This window comes from Macrosteles quadrilineatus, unplaced genomic scaffold (genome assembly GCF_028750875.1).
Source record: "Macrosteles quadrilineatus isolate MER2022 unplaced genomic scaffold, UCM_ALF_1.0 Scaffold_47__1_contigs__length_942521, whole genome shotgun sequence".
Classification (NCBI taxonomy): Eukaryota; Metazoa; Arthropoda; class Insecta; order Hemiptera; family Cicadellidae; genus Macrosteles; species Macrosteles quadrilineatus.
Genome location: NW_026542640.1, coordinates 874,539 through 894,345, shown reverse-complemented (window position 1 = coordinate 894,345; position 19,807 = coordinate 874,539). Strand labels below are relative to the sequence as shown.

The following is a 19,807-nucleotide window of genomic DNA, read 5'->3' as shown; positions in this document are numbered from 1 at the left end:
GTGTGATTGTGTACGTGAATGAACGTTTAGGTGCGAGTTGTGAAGAAGTAAGTTTATTTGGCGCTACAAGTTTAAAGATAGGTCTAACTTTTGAGAAGGAGATATTTACGATACTCGCTGTGTATCGTAGTCCTAGGTATGGACGTGACCTAGAACAGTTTATCTCTGACCTTGCATTGTAGACCCTTTATCTCAACGTTATTTAAATACTTTATACGAGGCAGGATTTGTTGATTGTATTGATGCCCCCACTAGAGTCACTGCTTTTTCCAAAAGTTGTGTTGATCACATATTTATTGATATAAATGATACCAGTCGGGTTAAGTCGGGTATTATTCAATCGGAAATGACAGATCATTATTTCGTTGCTGCAGAAATTAAAGTTCAATCAAACCTAAATCCAGTTTCCAAAAAGAAAAATACCAAATCAGTGTCTTATATTGATAAAAAACAAGTCTCACTTTATGTCCAGGCTCATGATTGGGCGGACGTTATGAGTAGTAATGATGTCAATGAGTCCTGTGATCTGTTTATTAGGGATCTAAAAAATATTATTTCTCTTTCTTCCAAAGTAAAGTCCTGTTCAGCTAAATGCTTTAAAATTAAGCCATGGATCACGGATGGTCTACTTCGTTCCATCAGGTACAGAGACAAACTTAATAAATTACTAAAGAAACAGCCTTTCAACATAAACTTATTGAACCGATATAAAGCTTACAGGAATACCCTATGTGTTTCAATCCGGCTCGCTAAAGAACACTATTACCGAGATAAAATTGAAAATGCGAGGGGGAACTCTAAAGTCCTTTGGGAAAATATTAATGAATTGACTGGGGTTAAGAGTAATAAAGCCAAGTTTCCTATCAATAGTTTTCTTGACGTTTACAATGCGGAAATTGAGAATGAGATAATTAAAGTTGCAGACTCTTTTAATGAATATTTTGTATCTGTTGGTGCCAACCTAGCCAATGCTATCCCAGCTGTCAATGAGAATATAATGAATGACGAGCGTTATAGTGTCGATTCCTCCTTCCAGCTTCAACCCGTCTCTGAGTTAGAAATAACTGCAGTTGTCCAAAGCCTTAGAGGTGGCTCCGCCCCCGGTGTGGATGGTATCCCCGTCTCTATAGTTAAAGACAATATTTCCTGTCTGAAATTTCCATTACTACACATTTTTAACAACAGTATTCTTCAAGGTATCTATCCAGACATTTTCAAAACCGGGAAAGTTGTTCCGATATACAAAAGTGGTCCAAAGAATATTTCTGCTAACTTTAGACCAATTACTCTTGCTAGTACGCTCGCTAAAATCTTAGATAAATGTGTTAACATTCAGTTTGAAAAATACCTCGTGGAGACTAATGTTTTAGCCCAACAACAATTTGGATTCAGAAGAGACATGTCTATTAACTAAAAATAGTCATGAAGCTGTCGGAAGTAACAAGAAAAATTTACAGATTTTTATTGACTTAGCCAATAAAGTCGCTGTCACAGGTCTCAACATTGCCCACAGAAGTGGTTGTCACAATTTATAAAACATATTAACACAACCGTACAGTTCACGAAACACATATGTATATACAGTTTTACGACCATGTATATACATATATATATATATCTGTATCCACGTATATATCTGTATATACATATGTATTTCGTGAACTGTACGGTTGTGTTAATATGTTTTATAAATTGTGACAACCACTTCTGTGGGCAATGTTGAGACCTGTGACAGCGACTGAAGATGCATTGTAATTAATGCGAAACGCGTCTCGCAGGAGATAAGTAATCTTGGACACCTTAGGCTACCAAAAAGGTAAAAATATTTATAATAAATAGGTGTCTAGGCTAATATCTACAAACATATATTAAATATATATGTATTGCAATAAGAATGTTGTTAAAATTGTTTTTCACATGTCTTCTTTTGTAGATCTTGTAATAGAGTTTCCAAGATCTATGTCACAGTACGTGGGAAAGATGGGAAGACATCGCAGCAAAGAATTAAGGAACTCTTTTCTTCTAAAGTGAGTTTGGAACATATTTTCGATCATATGTTAAAAAGAATTAAAGCTCACAACCAATTTAGAACTGAGTTTCGCAAACCATAATCATGAATTATTTTGGTTGTTGGTTGAGGTGTGATATTTTCTAGTTTCCCTTCCCTTAAATTAAAAATGAAATGAGTATCTATTGGGATAATCTCTTAGTGGCAACAAGCCCAATCATTTATATTTCTAATGTTATTTTCCTCATGAAAAAAGTTCATATTAAACGGTATAAAATATCTTATGGCTACTTTCAATTTATCCAAGGTAAGAAATTGTTTATATAACTAAAGTTCTCGCAAAGTTTTTTATATACATCTAGAACTTTTCGTACCATTGGAGACAACTTCAAGCATGGGCGTCTCTTTGAGGTCACTGCTGGCTTCAAAAGCAGGTTCTAACTGAGGTTCTACTTTTGAGACTTGTAACAAATTATTGCTTACTTCAAAGTGATATTACACAGTCATATATACTAAGAATAGTTTGAGTTATAATAACAGTGTTAAATGGTTATTGGTTTTATTTAATTTTTAGTAGAATGCATGATGTAACACTCTCTTACACCATTGCTGTTAGAAAAATCTGTTAGAAAGATTCAATAATGAAATATGCTACTGAACATTTATCTTTCTATAATATTTATTATTATTATGTGGGGAATATAAGTAAAAAGGGATGTCATATCTGGAATACTTCTAAGGTTTATTTTCATTACTTTGTAAATAAAAATATCGGATGCATTTATTAGTTTCTTTTATGGGGTATTCATAGTACTTATAACAAATCATATAACTATTATCTTAATTCCGTTATATATACATACGCTACTCCCAATGTTGGATCTTGCCTCAGTTTGACTTCCCTTACCTCGGTGATGTATTTTACCTCACGTTGGCTCTACCATTCATCGTTGGTGTATCTTGTCTCAAATAGTTCCAGACATCGAAAATCAGTATCAGGAGTAATGGTAAATTTAAGAATTTCTTAAATTACGTTACGGGTAGTTTCGATCATAAAATTGTATTTTATATAACAAAAAATCCTAAAAAGCTGTTAAATTGATAATTTGAGATGAATTTACTTTTTTTCAATAAAGACGATAGTTTGGCGGAAACTGCACTTGAATTCTACACATTAATAACTTGTTGATTTTACCATGTTTATGAAATTTTTTATGAGGAGTGATAGTATTTTATGTAAAGTAGACTCCCTCTAGTTCGGTCACCTCGGGACCGGACCACTGGCCGGACTACAAAACGGCCGGACTAACCGGATGTATTAGAACCTCAATTATTTGATGTAATGGGGGAGGGGGCAGAATAACTGAAAACCACGGTTAATCCAACATGGCATAAACATATATTACATACCGGTACCCATAAAACACCTAATACTGTATAAGATGGACGTTAAATGTGATAATTAATTTACACGTTACATAATCAAAATACAAATAATAGTATTAAGTACACATACTGCATTACATCGGCTGAATCTTGCAGGACCTCCATAAAAGTAAGTACCATTATACATCATTTTAAAGCTTATGATAGCAGATACAACTTTTGTTCGAAACATATTCTCATAAAATGTCAGCGAAAAAAGTTAAGGCGGCAAAAATAAAATGTTGTGTCCAAAAAATATAAATCTTAACATCTTTATACAAATAACGAACAAACTGTAATAGCTACAACGAAAGTTAAGCAAACATGATTGAAGGAAATGTTATGACAAAGACAATAAAACAAATTGCAATTCAATATCTTGTTTAACAATCGAGAAAAACGTGATTTACGAAACCCTTACACTTCATATGTTTAGGGGGGCACAGGAGAAGGAAGCAAGGGGGGTAGGGGCGGGGACTTTTGGCTGAATACTTGTCTAAATGGTAGTAGTCGATGGGCAAAAAATCTGCTTTTTACTATTTTCCCTGGTTGACTGGACATTGGCCTTAACCTCAGAACAGTAGCCGTCGCTCGAGGACTGACAACTGAAATAACCAAGTTCTTCTGCTCCGACCAGGAGGTTAAAAGTGGTTTGCTGTAGAATACTGCTCGTTCTTAGATTACCTAAATATTTGCATCTAAGGAACAAAGAGCATTACGTAAGAGACATGCTCGTACAATTAAGTATTAAGGAATGCTTAAAATAAAACTACAACAAAAGAGGTAGTAGATAATATACAACAAATAAAATACTCACAATGGTTAATAAACAAAGTATAAGTTGATTGGACTAGGTATCTAAAACTGTTAAGAAAGTTTACAGACTTAAAAATTTAAAAACTACAAAACACAAAGAAAAACAAACGTTGGAGAATATTTTCTATATTTTGTTTATGTTTCAAGAAACACCCTTATTTTGTATGGTAATATAAACTGATACTATAAGGAATTTAGGTCTTAAAAGATATTCATCATGAAAATGAATTGTTTATATTGCAATACAAAATCCAAAATATTTGTGGAAAATATTTCTGAGCTATTGTAGTATTTGTTCGTTTAGTCTATCACATGACTTTACTGTGTGAAATAAACTTTTTTACAGAATAAAACACAATCGAAAACAGGTTTCAACTAAATGAAGTATTTAAAATGTAATTTCAATTCAAGAAAAATATTCAAAACTACTCTAGGATATTTAAAAAATATGCAATATTTATTAGTGATCGGTAAAATGTGATTTTGATGAAACACGCATATGGCCAGCTCTTGCTTTTAAATCGGTAGCTTTGTTGAATTTTCCTAAAAATCAACTCTTTTTAAGAAATATGTGCTAAAACAGGTCTTGTAACATAAGTAACAGAATCTGCAATAACGATTGTCGCCTTGTTATCAATTTTTTCGGCCTACTGGAAATTCTGTCCATTACACAGCAACAGCCCCACGTTTAAAGGTACACTTATGTGAGGATATTGTCAGGAGAATATTTGGTGGTCTGTTTTTAAACAGTAATTTACTGTCGATTCTAGTCCCTTTAGTATTTCGTGTTTATCATAGAAAATCTAATACGAATGAAATATTATTACTTGCCTACAGGGTGGCAGAATATCTAAAAGGTAAAAACAACTGGTGTTTTTAAAAAGGTCTCACAAATTGTCTATATTGTGTTTCTGTGTCTTTTAATGCGCACAAAATACTATGGTTAGATTAGTTACTCTACCAGCTAACTTATAAAATAAAAGTGTAATGTTTAATAAAACACATTCTATGTTTTCTAATATAATGTATTATACTGTATGTATAATGTATTATTTAATATAGTGTATTCAAGCATCACAAAATAGTTAATATCACATGTCGGCCCTTTCCAATACTGCTTTTATATTTTTAGTAACATATTATTTGATAAATACATACAGTATTGTCTAATGGTGCAGTAAATAAAGAAATAAATGTGATACCAATCAATAAATATCGTTAAATCACAAACCGATTTTTGACCGCTTATTTGGAAAATCAGTATTGTACCTGTGAGATTTTTAACAATCATTGTCTCTGCAGGTGTTTGACCTCGTGAGATTGGAACACTGTGAGGCGCTGGAGAAGGTGCAGGTAGTGGACCTGTGAGATTTTTAACAATCATTGTCTCTGCAGGTGTTTGACCTCGTGAGATTGGAACACTGTGAGGCGCTGGAGAAGGTGCAGGTAGTGGACCTGTGAGATTTTTAACAATCATTGTCTCTGCAGGTGTTTGACCTCGTGAGGTTGGAACACTGTGAGGCGCTGGAGAAGGTGCAGGCAGTGGACCTGTGAGATTTTTAACAATCATTGTCTCTGCAGGTGTTTGACCTCGTGAGGTTGGAACACTGTGAGGCGCTGGAGAAGGTGCAGGTAGTGGACCTGTGAGATTTTTAACAATCATTGTCTCTGCAGGTGTTTGACCTCGTGAGGTTGGAACACTGTGAGGCACTGGAGAAGGTGCAGGTAGTGGACCTGTGAGATTTTTAACAATCATTGTCTCTGCAGGTGTTTGACCTCGTGAGGTTGGAACACTGTGAGGCGCTGGAGAAGGTGCAGGTAGTGGACCTGTGAGATTTTTAACAATCATTGTCTCTGCAGGTGTTTGACCTCGTGAGATTGGAACACTGTGAGGCGCTGGAGAAGGTGCAGGTAGTGGACCTAGATCGAGGGTTCGAGACCCAGATTGCTCCGGCAGTAACTAAAGTAACTATGATAATCCACTGCGCTCTTCTGGTAGACCACTACCACACAATTAAGGAGGCTGTTGAAACCAACTTACGATTTACATCTACACTCATTCAACTTGCCTACCGATGCCGCCAACTTGAAGTTAGTACAGTTGTGTGAAATGGTAGTGGGATTTAGCCAGTTCATTACTTTAAATGATGTTTGACCATATTATAAGCATCATATTATTCATATTCCCAATAAACAAAAATGCTATGGAGCTATAATAATTACGAGACGAATTAAAAAAAATGTAAGAGCATTCTAACTACGTCGTAGAGTACGCCATTACCCACAACAAACAAGTTTCTCTTTTATAGTCAAATGTTTGGTGTCCGGATGATTAAGGATCCAAAAACATTCTAAAGTCAATGTCTGTTTCTCGTAAATGAGATGTATACTTTCAGTATCCAATGTCAATAGTATATTTGGCTCTCACAAATAGAATGTCTATTTGCAGTATCCTAAATCAATGGTCCATTTGGTTCACATAAATAAGATGCATATTTGCAGTAACCAAAAACAATGGTAGGCTTGCTTCTGGTTCACTTAAATGGAATGTCTTTTTGCAGTATTCAAAGTCAATGATACATCGGGTTAAGTAAAAGAACTGTTTACTTACAGTATCCAAACTCAATGGATTGGGTTAACGTAAATTACCGTAATTGTCTACTTGCAGTTAAAGTCAATGGTTCATTTGATTCACATAAATGGAGTGCCTATTTGCAGAATCCAAAGTCAACGGTACGTCTAGTTCACGTCAATGGAATGTCCTGGCTCGTTGTTATCTTTTAATCGCGCGAGGACTAATTTTTACTCTAACATACTAAAATCCCTATCCAATATCGCTGGTTATCATTGGTTTCAACATAGCATATTCCAGTTGATAGCTGTGGTAAGTTTAATAATCCAATAAAATGGATAATGCGGCGCAATGTCACCCACGAACCTTCACACCCGTATTAAATACTGTTTAAAACTCCCAAAAATGATTGGCAATTGAATGGCAATCATATGATCCAAGTGCATTTTTTGTTTATATTTAGCTTGGCCTACAATTTTGAACACCTTACATGCCTGTATGAACCTGAATATGTACATGAATGTACTCCGATTTGTCAACTGCCAAGTTTGCCCGACGATTTATTTTTAAAAACTTAAATGTTCGCTCTCTTAACGCCAAACATTCGGAACCAATCCATTTTTCTATGTGCTGATGTTTTAAGGAGCCGATACTAGTTTGCTTTAAATACGCGGAATCTGTCATAATATGTACAACTTTATTTACATCATCTTGGTCACCCTACGACATATGATACCTCGAAATATTCCGAGTAACCTTTTTCTGATACAAAATATTATCAAGTAGTGCTCATTTTAATTTTGGTAGTTGAGGTCAAATGTTTTCTTATTCCCTCTGTGGAATCTGGACGGTATGTCACTTGGACAAGATAAAACGACATCGTTCTGGGGTGTAATTTTTTATTTCAAGATTTCATAGCAGTTTGGTACTATCCTCAAACACGTATCCTATTGTATTTGTTTTATTTTGCTATTTCATAAGCTCTACGATGCGTACCTTCAACTTCGTATATTTTTGAAGTTATAATTTATAAAATGCAAGGGAACTTAAAAGTCTAGATGAAATATCAGTTCATCAATCTCTTAAAACCAGTAATGAACCATAAAGTGCAAGTCAACGGTTATCAAAAACTATAAATCAAGACTAAGTGAATATTCCAGCCTAAAATCTGGAATTAAAAATTATATTTTGTTCTATACACTAGAAATAATTTATAAAAAATAAACTATCCTAACAATTAGAAATTATTTGACCTAAAAGTAGGGCCTAAAGTGTCTAATGAATCAATAGAGTCAATTCAAAATATATTTTAAGGCTTACTAAGTTTATAAGACATCCACAGTATATGGATGCCTACGATAACTGAAGTGCTCTTGCTTCTAGTTTGTGTTCATTCAGAAAAAATCTTTTAGTTTATATGTTGTGATTCGTAAGAATAATTATTAACCACCAAAAACTTATTTTTTGAGATTTAAATTATTTTTGCATGCATTGGTAAACTAAATGACTATAAATGGTACTTGATATAAATCAGAATTAGAGTATAAACTTTAAAGTTTTGAGATTTAATGCATTTAAATGAGCTTTGATATGTTTCAACATCATCATTGTGATAGGTGTGGGAAATAAGCGAATGTCTTATTCCCGTTTCTCCCTAACGTAACATCCCCTACTTGATTAATCCGCTGTGACTATTTGACCACTGTATTCCTGTCCTACTCCAAAACGCTTACTGAATTGCCATGGCATTTTGGAAAATTAATTATGATCATAAGAATTCGTGTTTTTCACTCCCCCATGGGGTTTACAGATCTCCACAAATATTTGAAGACCGGAATATTTCGACATATGCTTAATAGTATTTTAATATGTCTATGACGGGGACAAGGGTGTAAGAGCCACTGGCATTTTAACAGAATGAGAATTTAAAAAAAAATTAGCAAACAATGTTTTAGATAAGTGAGACATAAACATGTTTTAAACTGATTATATGCATCGTTTGATGAGCTATGTAGGGAAACGGTAATCTGAAGTTTGAAAAAATCAACTAACGCTATTAAGTGCCAGTAGCTGAGATTCCAAGTCAATAGGATTAAAACAGAAACATTGTTTTCAAAATACATTTCCACTTATAATTTTTTTATGTCGACATTTTGGTAATGCTGAAGTGGGTAGGAACAGTGGGTAGGTGTCAGCAATTAAGAAACCCACTTGTGCAAATATTGATTTACAACTATAAAATCATGCAAAACCCAAGTTTTATTTCGGTTTCTTTATTTTGTGATTAACATGATTAGAATCAGGATTCTGGTATAAACTACATTGATACTACTTTTCTTACCATATTTTATTTTTAAAGATAACATATTGACCATTACAATGATCTTGAATATCTTTTCTAACGAATTTCAGTCCTTCGTTGTGGTTACCTCAACCTTATGCCACAACGGACAAAGGATAGTTGACGAACAGTTTTACCCTCCGCCTGTCACAGCCCCTGCAATGTGTATAATGGCCGACTCTCTTTCCCAAGACGTATTTACCAACAGCACAGCTGGGTATGTTCTCCTAAATAATAAGAAATAAGATATTTATTTTCCCATTTTTTTTTACATTAAATTGTTTACAAAAAACTGTTACACTACTATAGTCATGGCATGACCTATAATATACTAAGGATGAGAAACATACTTAAAAAAGAATAACTGTCAAGTTATATGAAACCGAATTTGATTTTAAGGTTAATTACAGTAGCCACATATCTACATGGTCAAACTAAATTATATTACTTAAGGGAAAATTTAGGACCTCCAAGGCCTAGCCTGAATGGAGGTTCCATTTATACATAAATTTTAAAACTAAAAACAGCTCTAAGACGCTAACTTAAATTAATTGATAACTTAAAATATCTACTCCTGCTTTAAAAATAAATAGATGCACTTTCTAAAACATATACTTCTTGCTGTAGGCCTACTATTTTCAATTGTTGAAGTATAAACACTTTTTAAAAATATTATAATATTGAAATGTGTTAAACCTGTATGTTAGTAAGAAAATGTATGTGTGTTTGCGTAAAAAGCCATTTCTGTAATCGTTTTGAAAAAACTGTAGAATTAAAGGCACTTTTTATATAATCTGGTACCAAATTATACATCCTTGGTGCCATAAAAATAAAACTTTTAGTAAAGAAAGTGTTCAGTGGTTTAGGGACGGAAAATTGTTTCCAGTTCTTAGTTTTGTTCGGTAAGAAGTTCCAAAAAAATACGATTGCCACTTTTACCATAAAAATATTTTAAAACCTTATATACATATAGATACTCTAGCGGAAAAATCTTTAAAGAGAAAAACAATGGTTTTGAAGTTTCAGTTTTTACTTTTCTTAAAATTTAGCGGACAAAATGTTTTTGTTGTAACAAAAGAGAATTTCTATTTGACTTGTACGTTCCACCCCATCAAGTCAAACCATATTCTAAACGACTTTGGATTAAAGAAAAATAAAGTCTTTTCAAGATGTCCTTATTACACAATTCCCTTAAAAAGTAAAAAATTCTTAACACATTATATAATTTCTTTTTCAAATTAAAAACATGCTTTCTCCAATTTAATTCACTACGGTACCTAATGTTAGGATTTTTATTTCCACAGCTTCTCCTACTAGAGCACAAAATCATTACACTTGGTTTGCTGTCATAGACATTTAATACATTTGTAAATAACTAGCTCTTCATCTTTTGAAGACTTTCTTAAACTGAAATTGATATATTTGTTTTTTTCCGTACTGAGAACCATATGATTTTGGGTGAACCACCATTTTAGAGAAATTAAATCAGTATCCATTGCCATTTTAACTTCTTCCCATGATTCTCCGGCATAGCACAGAGCTGTGTCGTCAGCAAATGAAGTTAGTTTTCCATGGAAAGATGCATCACAAAGGTCATTAATATAAATTAGGAAGAGGATTGCCCCTAAAACCGAACCTTATGGAACAACATATAAAATTTTCTCCCAGATCGCTAAATTTACCATTCATTTTGACACATTGTTTTCGTCCAATTAAGAAGCTCTCAAACCAATTATAGCAACCCCTCTTATTCCACAATTGTATAATTTTGAAAGCAGAATATTAAAATCAACTGTGTCAAATGCTTTTTTGATATCTAGAAAAAGACCACTTACTTTTAGTGAAGAGTTTAGCCCATTGTATATAGAACCGATGAATATTTGTAAAGCCATTTCAGTATTTAAACCCTCCCTGAAACCAAACTGATTGTTGCTAAAAAAGTTATTTTTCTCTAAGAAACTAACAAGTTTGAATTTCATTATTTTCTCAAATATTTTTGAAAAAGAAGACAACAAAGAAATCGGACGATAATTTCCACAGACATATATATTAAAATACCATCTAAAATATTGTTGGGTACTTGCGGTAAATGAATGTATAACGAATTAAAAAATTAATACTCTTACAGTAAAATTATTTCAATGGTTATTTTTATTTGAAATTTGAATTAATGCAAAATTAAGTTGCTCAGTTTGCAAGCTAGACCTAGAAAACAATAATTTGGTGTAAAATTAGGTGATGCTAAAACCTGAACATTAAAAAGGAACTGTTAAAATTAGTAGAGCTGGAAAACGGGAAGTAGCTTTTTGAGCAAGGGTGTGGTGGTAGAAGCTGAACAAAGAAACTGTTACCACTAGGCCTAACCGAGGTCCTTCAGCCCTTCCACTGTTGTATTTTGTTTTTACATAAGTATTGTTTGTAGGTTATAGTTGGTAAATGCAAGTTATACTAATTATATTTGAGAGGAGGATTGGTATATATACATTTTGGTATTAAGGTACGAACACTTAATTATACTAAGATACACATACAGATAAATCAATGGGACCATGCAATTATTGGGTGTTCTCCCATTGCTGCCCGGCGGTGGTAATGGGTGGGTCACGTACTCGCATACAGATATCGGCGCAATTCGATTACTTCTTAATATTCTGAGTGGCGGAGAGTGTTTTGCCGTATCGTAGGGTGACTCCCAGGTGGACAAGGGTGTTCCATGTTCCCAGGGCCACGACCGACAATGTCGACCGTCAACTCGTACCACTATGCTTCTGTGTTTGAGCTAGTGGTGGGAATACTGAGGTCTTCATCTCAATTGCTCTTACGTTGGGAAGGGTTCATTGAAGATTTCAATAGCTTTTTCGTTCGTCACTAAAAAGTCCGGACAGCATCTCACAATCTTCTTGGGGGACGGCTCATTTTTTTCCGGAGAGCACGTGAACGGTAGTTTTAAACTAGTGATTGCACTGTCTACATTTTCTTTCCCCACCTGTTTCACCCGTTCAGATGGGATTGAAGGAAGAGCTAGTCAGCAAATTTGATGAAACGCTCTCCCTGTAACATGTGGTTTTCATATATAATTTTTTTCTTTTCTGTCCATATTCACATCAAGTTCCTCTCTTACGATAAACCTTGGCTATCACCCTTTGACTTTGGTGTATGTTCTTACCTGTTTATCTATTTCTTTAAGTCCTCTTTGATAATTTTCATGCTTTTTTATCCTTTCTCGTATCATGCATCTGCCCGTTCTTTCCCATTTCTAGCGAAGTTGCTTCAGGCCGGGGGCCCACGGGTCTAAAGTCAACTGTGAGTAGTTTGTGATCTAAGGTGCTGCTGTCGTCAATCAGGTGATCTTGTTGTTTCCAGGGTGTCGTCCCGTTTGCGAACAGTCCCATTTGCGAACAGTCCCGTTTGCGAACAAATTTTTGGCTCTGGGGTGAGGTACTTGGGGAGGAGTCCCGTTTGCGAACAAGTTTTGTTCTACCCTTAGTCAGGTGGTCTTCCGCGCGTTAATTATTGTCTTTCTGCTTGTAGAATGCAAAGCTAATATTTAAAGACATTTTATTCAGAATATCTGCTTTTTAGGCCTACTTTTGAATATTGATTGTATAAATATTAGTTGTTTCATCGGCAGTAAACAAGTACAATGAATCAATACGAGCAGGGATTATTCTTTTGATTAGATTCATTAACCGTCTGTAACGAATATAAATAAAAAAGCCAAACCCCCGTATTCCCTTCATTCATATTTCCATAGTCCGAAATTGTTGATTTAAGAGCTCAATAAAAAATGTAGGATTTTACAAAAGTTATTTACCAACTTTGACTGAAATATATTCGTTAATGCTTATGTTATCAAGTATACAGACTTGCGAAAAAAACACATTTTTGATCTCTGCATGATTACTATAAAAATACCGGTATGGATCATAAACTTAAACAAATGACGTTTTTGGCCCGAAAATAAATATGATTTAATATTGCTTAAATAGAACTGCCAAAACATATGTTCAAATGCTATTAGTATAGGATTCGGGCCAACAACGTCATTTGTTTATGTTTATGATCCATACCGGTATTTTTATAGTATTCGTGGATCTCTGCTACAACTTATAGAGCACATGTTTAACATTTTAAAATATTTATAGGGTTTTCAACTGTTTGACTCAAACAGCAATCAATATTGTCATAAATGTATATTCTAATCATATAGGATAAAATTAAATAGGCTATTTAAATTTAAAAGTGCTACGTTATGCACGACCCTTTTATATTACGAAACTCTAACCACCGATTAACGTCTTCCTATTATATTTACAGATAAAGTATACAACTAGCATATAAGTTATTATATGCTATATTAAATTACTATATTGGTATAGATGACGTAATTTGTCTTTTGAAAGGGAAGGAAACTACATGTAATCAGGTCTTAAATTACTTAAACACAATATCCAACCAAATCAAATTTATTAATAAATTATTTTTTCCTGACAGTGAATTCATGTACCATATTTGATCAGTATTGTGTTAACATTTTCACATATCATTATATTAATTTAGCTGCTTGTAAATAAAGTTACACTATGGTATTGTTTAAGTATGAGGTTGGTTTCTAAGTACTATACCAAAAATTATCCATGCATTTTTTGTCAAAAGATTATACGAAATGCAATGATATCCATACGTATGGGATTGGAGTTTGAACACATAACCAAATTATGCAAAACATGTTATTTGTTATATATTTTACTTTGATTTAAATACATCTTGTTGACAAATTGGCTAACAATTCTTCGTTTAAACCAATAGAGTAAATGATCAAACACAAAAGCGGTTGAAAAACTACCCAACTTCAAAAGTTTCAAATATGTGTTCGCAAAACGGACAGGTGACGTATGACATCTTAAAGTTGTTCGCAAAACGGACAGATTTTACCCTGTACGCAAATGGGACTGTTCGCAAACGGGACACAACCGTTTCCAGGCGGTGTCTTCAGATTGCGGCTTCTGAGGATTCTTTTATGTTGTATGGAGCAAAATCTTGTTGCACCTTTTGATGTCGTCCTGGAATTGTGGAAGTATCCTGAGACTATTAGTAGTGGACATTTTAACGTGTTTGTCTTCGTGACCACAAAATTGTCTGTGCAGTATTCTACAATTTTATTATTTATCATAGATTATTTTGCAGACAATTGCCGCATACTGTCTTTGTCTTTTATGGTTACCTCCGATTACTCTATTTGCACTGGCGAAAACTAAACCCTTCACATCTCCTCTGTAACATTAAGGCTCCTGGATCTGTAGGAAGTCAATGACCAGTTTGGTCAATATTTGCCTGGCATCCTGTGAGGCCTTAGCCGATTCCGGCAGATTAAGTTGCCCAAGTACGAGTGTTCGAGTGATTCTCTCAGCTCCTATGATCTGTGGTTGGTTTGATATAAAGTTAGTCATATTTGTTTAGTGTCTAATGTCTCCTCCCTCTTTCTTGTATCATGGGCGGATGGTGGAATTTACACTGCGTCCAGAGTTTTTCTGAGCTTTTGCACAGTTTGCGCACTTAAATTTCCATTCCTTTTTTTGACAGTTTTTAAAAATTTGTTCTTTCTTTGCAAAATGTCTAGAGGAGTCAGTGGTTACTCTACAAGAGGCTGCCAGGTGTCAGTATCGTTGACATTTGAAACACCGTGTTACGATGGAGTATTCAGAGAACTTACAGGGGTGCCAGCATGTAACCATTTGCCAAAACCCCTCTTCTAATGTTACTTTCCACTTCGAGAACCACAACCACATTGTTCTATGTGCTGCCTTTTGGGCCACTCATAAAAACCATTTTCACTTTAACCACAGAACCTTCACTGTCACTCTCAGGGAGGCTTTGAACTCTCGAGCTGACCCTTATTTTTGCCCGGGCTCTTGGACTTCAAGGTCATTCCCTATTTTTCCCTTTGGCAATATCGATTTTTTATTTTGTGCTTCTATGACAACTCCTCCATATCTGATCTTGGAGAGCCTTTTGATTCTTAATTAATTTTGTTCAGGATTCAAGAACGTACAGCAACATTCTCCTTTATTTCGTATCTAGTGCCCCACATTTGTTTGCTTAACATTTGTCGTAGAATTCTGCAGCGAGGTGCTTAATTTTGTGACCTATACATTTTCTTTTGGCAATGCTGTTTTGGCAACGGCTTCCACCTTTCCTTTGGTAAGGGTGATATTTACCGCCCTTTCAATCTTCTTAATAACGTCTTCTGATGGGAGTCTCTTGGTTTGCCTTTAGCGAAGTCCTATTTATTTATTTGTTATTTATTGATTGATTCCAAACGGCAATTGCCAATAAAATATTATGCTCTTCTGTTCCTGATAGGCTCCCTGAAGCTCTATGTATTCGTGATGCACTTTTAGGATCGCCCCCGACAGGTTCTTCGTGTGCGTGGTTAGCTTTTCTTCCTCCCCTTTAGTCACTGCTTTGTTCACTATAATTACAGATTTGATTTGGTCGGTCTATAACAATCATAAGAGCTAACATGATTTTCTAGTACTCCGTGGACATGTTACTGATCTTGACTATGTCTTCCAACATGTCTGTACTCTCAGCATGTCAACTCAACATGTCTGTACTTCACATTTTGCATGTGGTTAGTAAGGGCAATAGGACAAAGAGAAGCCACTTAAGGCGTTTTCCCCATAAGAATAACATAGGGATCATTTTTAGCCACTTTTTCAAAAACCCTGATCTTTGCCTATACAACCCTATATAAATGTTCAATACCATTGTACAACTCCATTAACATTTCAAATCCATATCCATTCGCATGTATATCTTCAAAATCGTGCGAGGTTTGTACGTGAACTCGGGCGCGCTCCCGGCTCATGGCGTGCTCGGTCTTCTTGCCTCTAGTATTGACGTGATGAAATGGCATCCTTTGAAGAAATCCATGAGTTCTGGCTACTTGGGAACCCAAGCCATTTGACATACAACAAATCAATCCTTCCTCCGAATTGCCTTATCTACATAATACATCTCTTTATACTTGGTCTTTAGCAACTCCTTTGTATAGAATCCTCCCCTGATTATATTGTCATTTTCATCTTTCAAGATATAAGTCACAGGCTTTGTATTCTTAACTTCTGCTATTGTAAATAGCTCCCCTGTTCCAATTTGGGGTATAACCTTTACTAAACACATGTTTATACTTATAAATCCTCACGCTATCACCCACCTTATATCTTGGCTTTTTAACTTGCACTACTTTAGAATTCAACCTCTCAAGCACATATTTACTATTCTTAACACTCACTTGGTCAGTCTTCATTCCTATAGATCTATGCGCTTTATTATTATATTTCCTAATAAACTTTTTGAAGTAAATCCAACCCTTTATAACTTCCCTGAGCACTAAATTCCCTATATAACCAATTCTTTAAAGTTCTCTGAAACCTCTCCACAATTGCAGCCTTAGTTGTAGAAAAAGTGTGATAGTGATTAATATTTATGTTTTTCATTAGTTTGCTAAAATATTGATTAAAAAATTCTTTTCCATTGTCAGATTGAATGTTTTTAACCCCCTTTGGTAGAATGGTTTTAATGGCTTCTGTAACCACCAACCCTGTCTTATTCTTTACTGGAACAGCATAAGCTTTTTCATAAAATGTATCTATTAAAGTTAAGATATATTTAATGCCGGACTCTTAACCATTTTGCCATATCTCAAATAGTTTTCGAGATATAAGTATTTTAAAACAATATTATGGACTTAAAAAATTTAAAGATGTGCAAAAATGTCACTAAAATTCAAACTCTGAAAATTTTTGTGATAACTGTTATTTGTGCCCATATAAAATAATGTTAAATTTTTATATTTTTTTATATTTTATGTTGTATTATTGCTTATAATCAAAAGTTGATACCCACGTAGTGTGCTAGAATTTTAACCGTTTTGCCGTATCTCAAGCTGTTTTCGAGATATATAAGCACTTTAAAACCATATTATGGACTTAATCAATTTTAGGTGTGCAAAAATGTAAAAAAAAACTATGAACAATTTAGTGATCTCTTCCTCTAAAGTTGGGATAAAACTAAATATGGCTTTTTCATAATAGACATGGAAAGGCAAAATAATAATGGCAAATATAGATTTATGTTTGGCCAATTTTATAATGACTAAGAGCAAGAGTATTGATGTCATCTTTCAGAATAGGCCTCTTGTCATCATCAAAAGATAGTACTTTCTTATTCATAGTTTTTTTTTTGACATTTTTGAACACCTAAAATTGTTTAAGTCCATAATATGGTTTTAAAATGCTTATATCTCGAAAACGGCTTGAGATACGGCGAAACGGTTACAATTCTGGCACACTACGTCGATATCAACTTTTGATTATAAACAATAATACAACATACAAATATTAAAAAATAAAAACAATTTTAACATTATTTTATGTGGGCAGAAATAACAGTTATCACGAAAATTTTCAATGTCTAGACTTTTTTGACATTTTTGCACACCTTGAAATTTTTTAAGTCTATAATATTGTTTTAAAATACTTATATTTCGAAAACTATTTGAGATATGGCGAAATGGTTCAAAGTCCGGCATTAAATATATCTTAACTTTAATAGATAAATTTTCTAAAAAAAGCTTATGCTGCTCCACCAAAGAATAAGACAGGGTTAGTAGTTACAGAAGCCATTAAAACCATTCTACCAAAGGGGGTTAAAAACATTCAATCTGACAATTGAAAATAATTTTTTAATCAATATTTTAGCAAACTAAATATTAATCGCTATCACACTTTTTCCACAACTAAGGCTGCAATTAATTGTGGAGAGGTTCCAGAGAACTTTAAAGAATTGTTTATAGGGAATTTAGTGCTCAGGGAAGTTATAAATAAATGGTTGGATTTACTTCCAATGTTAATTAGGAAATATAATATTAAAGTGCATAGATCTATAGGAATGAAGCCTAACCAAGTGAGTGTTAAGAATAGTAAAATATGTGCATGAGAGGTTGACTTCTAAAGTAGTGCAAGTTAAAAAGCCAAGATATAAGGTGGGTGATAGCGTGAGGATTTCTAAGTATAAACATGTGTTTAGTAAAGGTTATACCCCAAATTGGAACAGGGGAGCTGTTTACAATAGCAGAAGTTAAGAATACACAGCCTGTGACTTATATCTTGAAAGATGAAAATGGCAATATAATCAGGGGACGATTCTATACAGAGGAGTTGCTAAAGACCAAGTATAAAGACATGTATTTGTAGAGAAGGTAATTCGGAGGAAGGGTGATTTGTTGTATGTCAAATGGCTTGGGTTCCCAAGTAGCCAGAACTCATGGATTTCCACAAAGACATTTATATAGGCTTGTATAGGCAAAGATCAGGGTTTTTGGAAAAGTGGCTAAAAAATTATCCCTATGTTATTCTTATAGGAAAAAACCCCTAAACTAGCTTCTCCTTGTCCTATTGCCCCTACTAACCACATGCAAAATGTGAAGTACAGACATGTTGAGTTGACATGCTGAGAGTACAGACATGTTGGGAGACATAGTCAAGATCAGTAACATGTCCACGGAGCACTAGCAAATCATGTTAGCTCTTATGATTGTTATAGACCAAATCAAATCTATAATTATAGTAAACAAAGCAGTGGTTTTGTACAAACAGTATTGTGGTTTGCTTTGAAAGAAGGTATGTCGTGGTCACCCTGAATACTCTAAAGCCTGGTCAGGTTTAGCAAATAGTGTCCTCCCGTGCTGAAGTGCCAGCCATAAGACAGGTATCTGCAAGCTTATTTGTCTACTATCTACATTTGCTTTGAGACAGGGACATGTAGTTGGAGGATGTCACTGGTAGCTGCTGATTTTTTCTTATCTGCGGGGCAATATTTCGCCGACCAGATCTTAATCCACTTCATTAATAAGCTACTACAGTGACATTTCGAGTAAGTTATGAGGCAGTACAGGGTAACTGATTCACAGTGGTACTTAGGAAATACTAGCTGTGAGGTCCACAACCATCCTGAGAGGATTACATACCCACTTTCACCATCAAGAGTGGTACGTGCTTTACTCCTTGGCGCTACAGCCTAACGAAGACCTTGGCCTCATTAACAACGTGCCTTAATTTTTCCCCTTTCTTTCTCTTCTCCTCCCCTTATATTCAATTTTCTTAAATTCTTCTCTACGCCTTGCTGCCATCTTTCAATAGACCTTCTTCTCTCTTTTGCTCCAATTATATTACTATACAAACTCCCTTTTGGATCCTATTTTATAATTCTCTCAACGTCACCATATCAACTTTATCGTTAAAGTTTTTTTTAGTTATTTATTGTTTCAACCTAACCAGTTTTTCTTTTATTTCATGATAATGTCTAACTCTTATCTCATCTTCATCTTCCACCTAAGTCGCATACTTATCCGTATATTTTCCTTAAAATGTATGGCCTTGTATATATTTTATCTTTTGCCAAGGACCGAGGGTATTGTTGGAACACAGGAAAAAACCGTTGCTAATAAATAAATGGAATTATGATATCTACAACGTACTATCTTAATAATGTCAGAATGATTTTCTCCTTCACTATGCTAAGTCTTGTATACTAAAATAGCAGTCAATCAACGGAGGTAGATATATTTATTAAGACTCAT

The 19,807-nt window shown here is 34.3% G+C and overlaps 1 protein-coding gene across 3 annotated transcripts in view; it reads left to right on the top strand.

The window, feature by feature from the left end:
• Positions 1 to 19,807, top strand: part of LOC129005961 (fatty acyl-CoA reductase 1-like) — a 73,425-nt gene that overhangs the window by 41,685 nt on the left and 11,933 nt on the right. For all 3 annotated transcript variants that reach the window (XM_054435034.1, XM_054435036.1, XM_054435035.1), the window contains 3 exons: positions 1,934 to 2,027; positions 6,110 to 6,340; positions 9,234 to 9,379. In XM_054435034.1, coding sequence (XP_054291009.1) covers positions 1,934 to 2,027; positions 6,110 to 6,340; positions 9,234 to 9,379 — 471 coding nt within the window. The remainder of the gene's footprint in view (positions 1 to 1,933; positions 2,028 to 6,109; positions 6,341 to 9,233; positions 9,380 to 19,807) is intronic.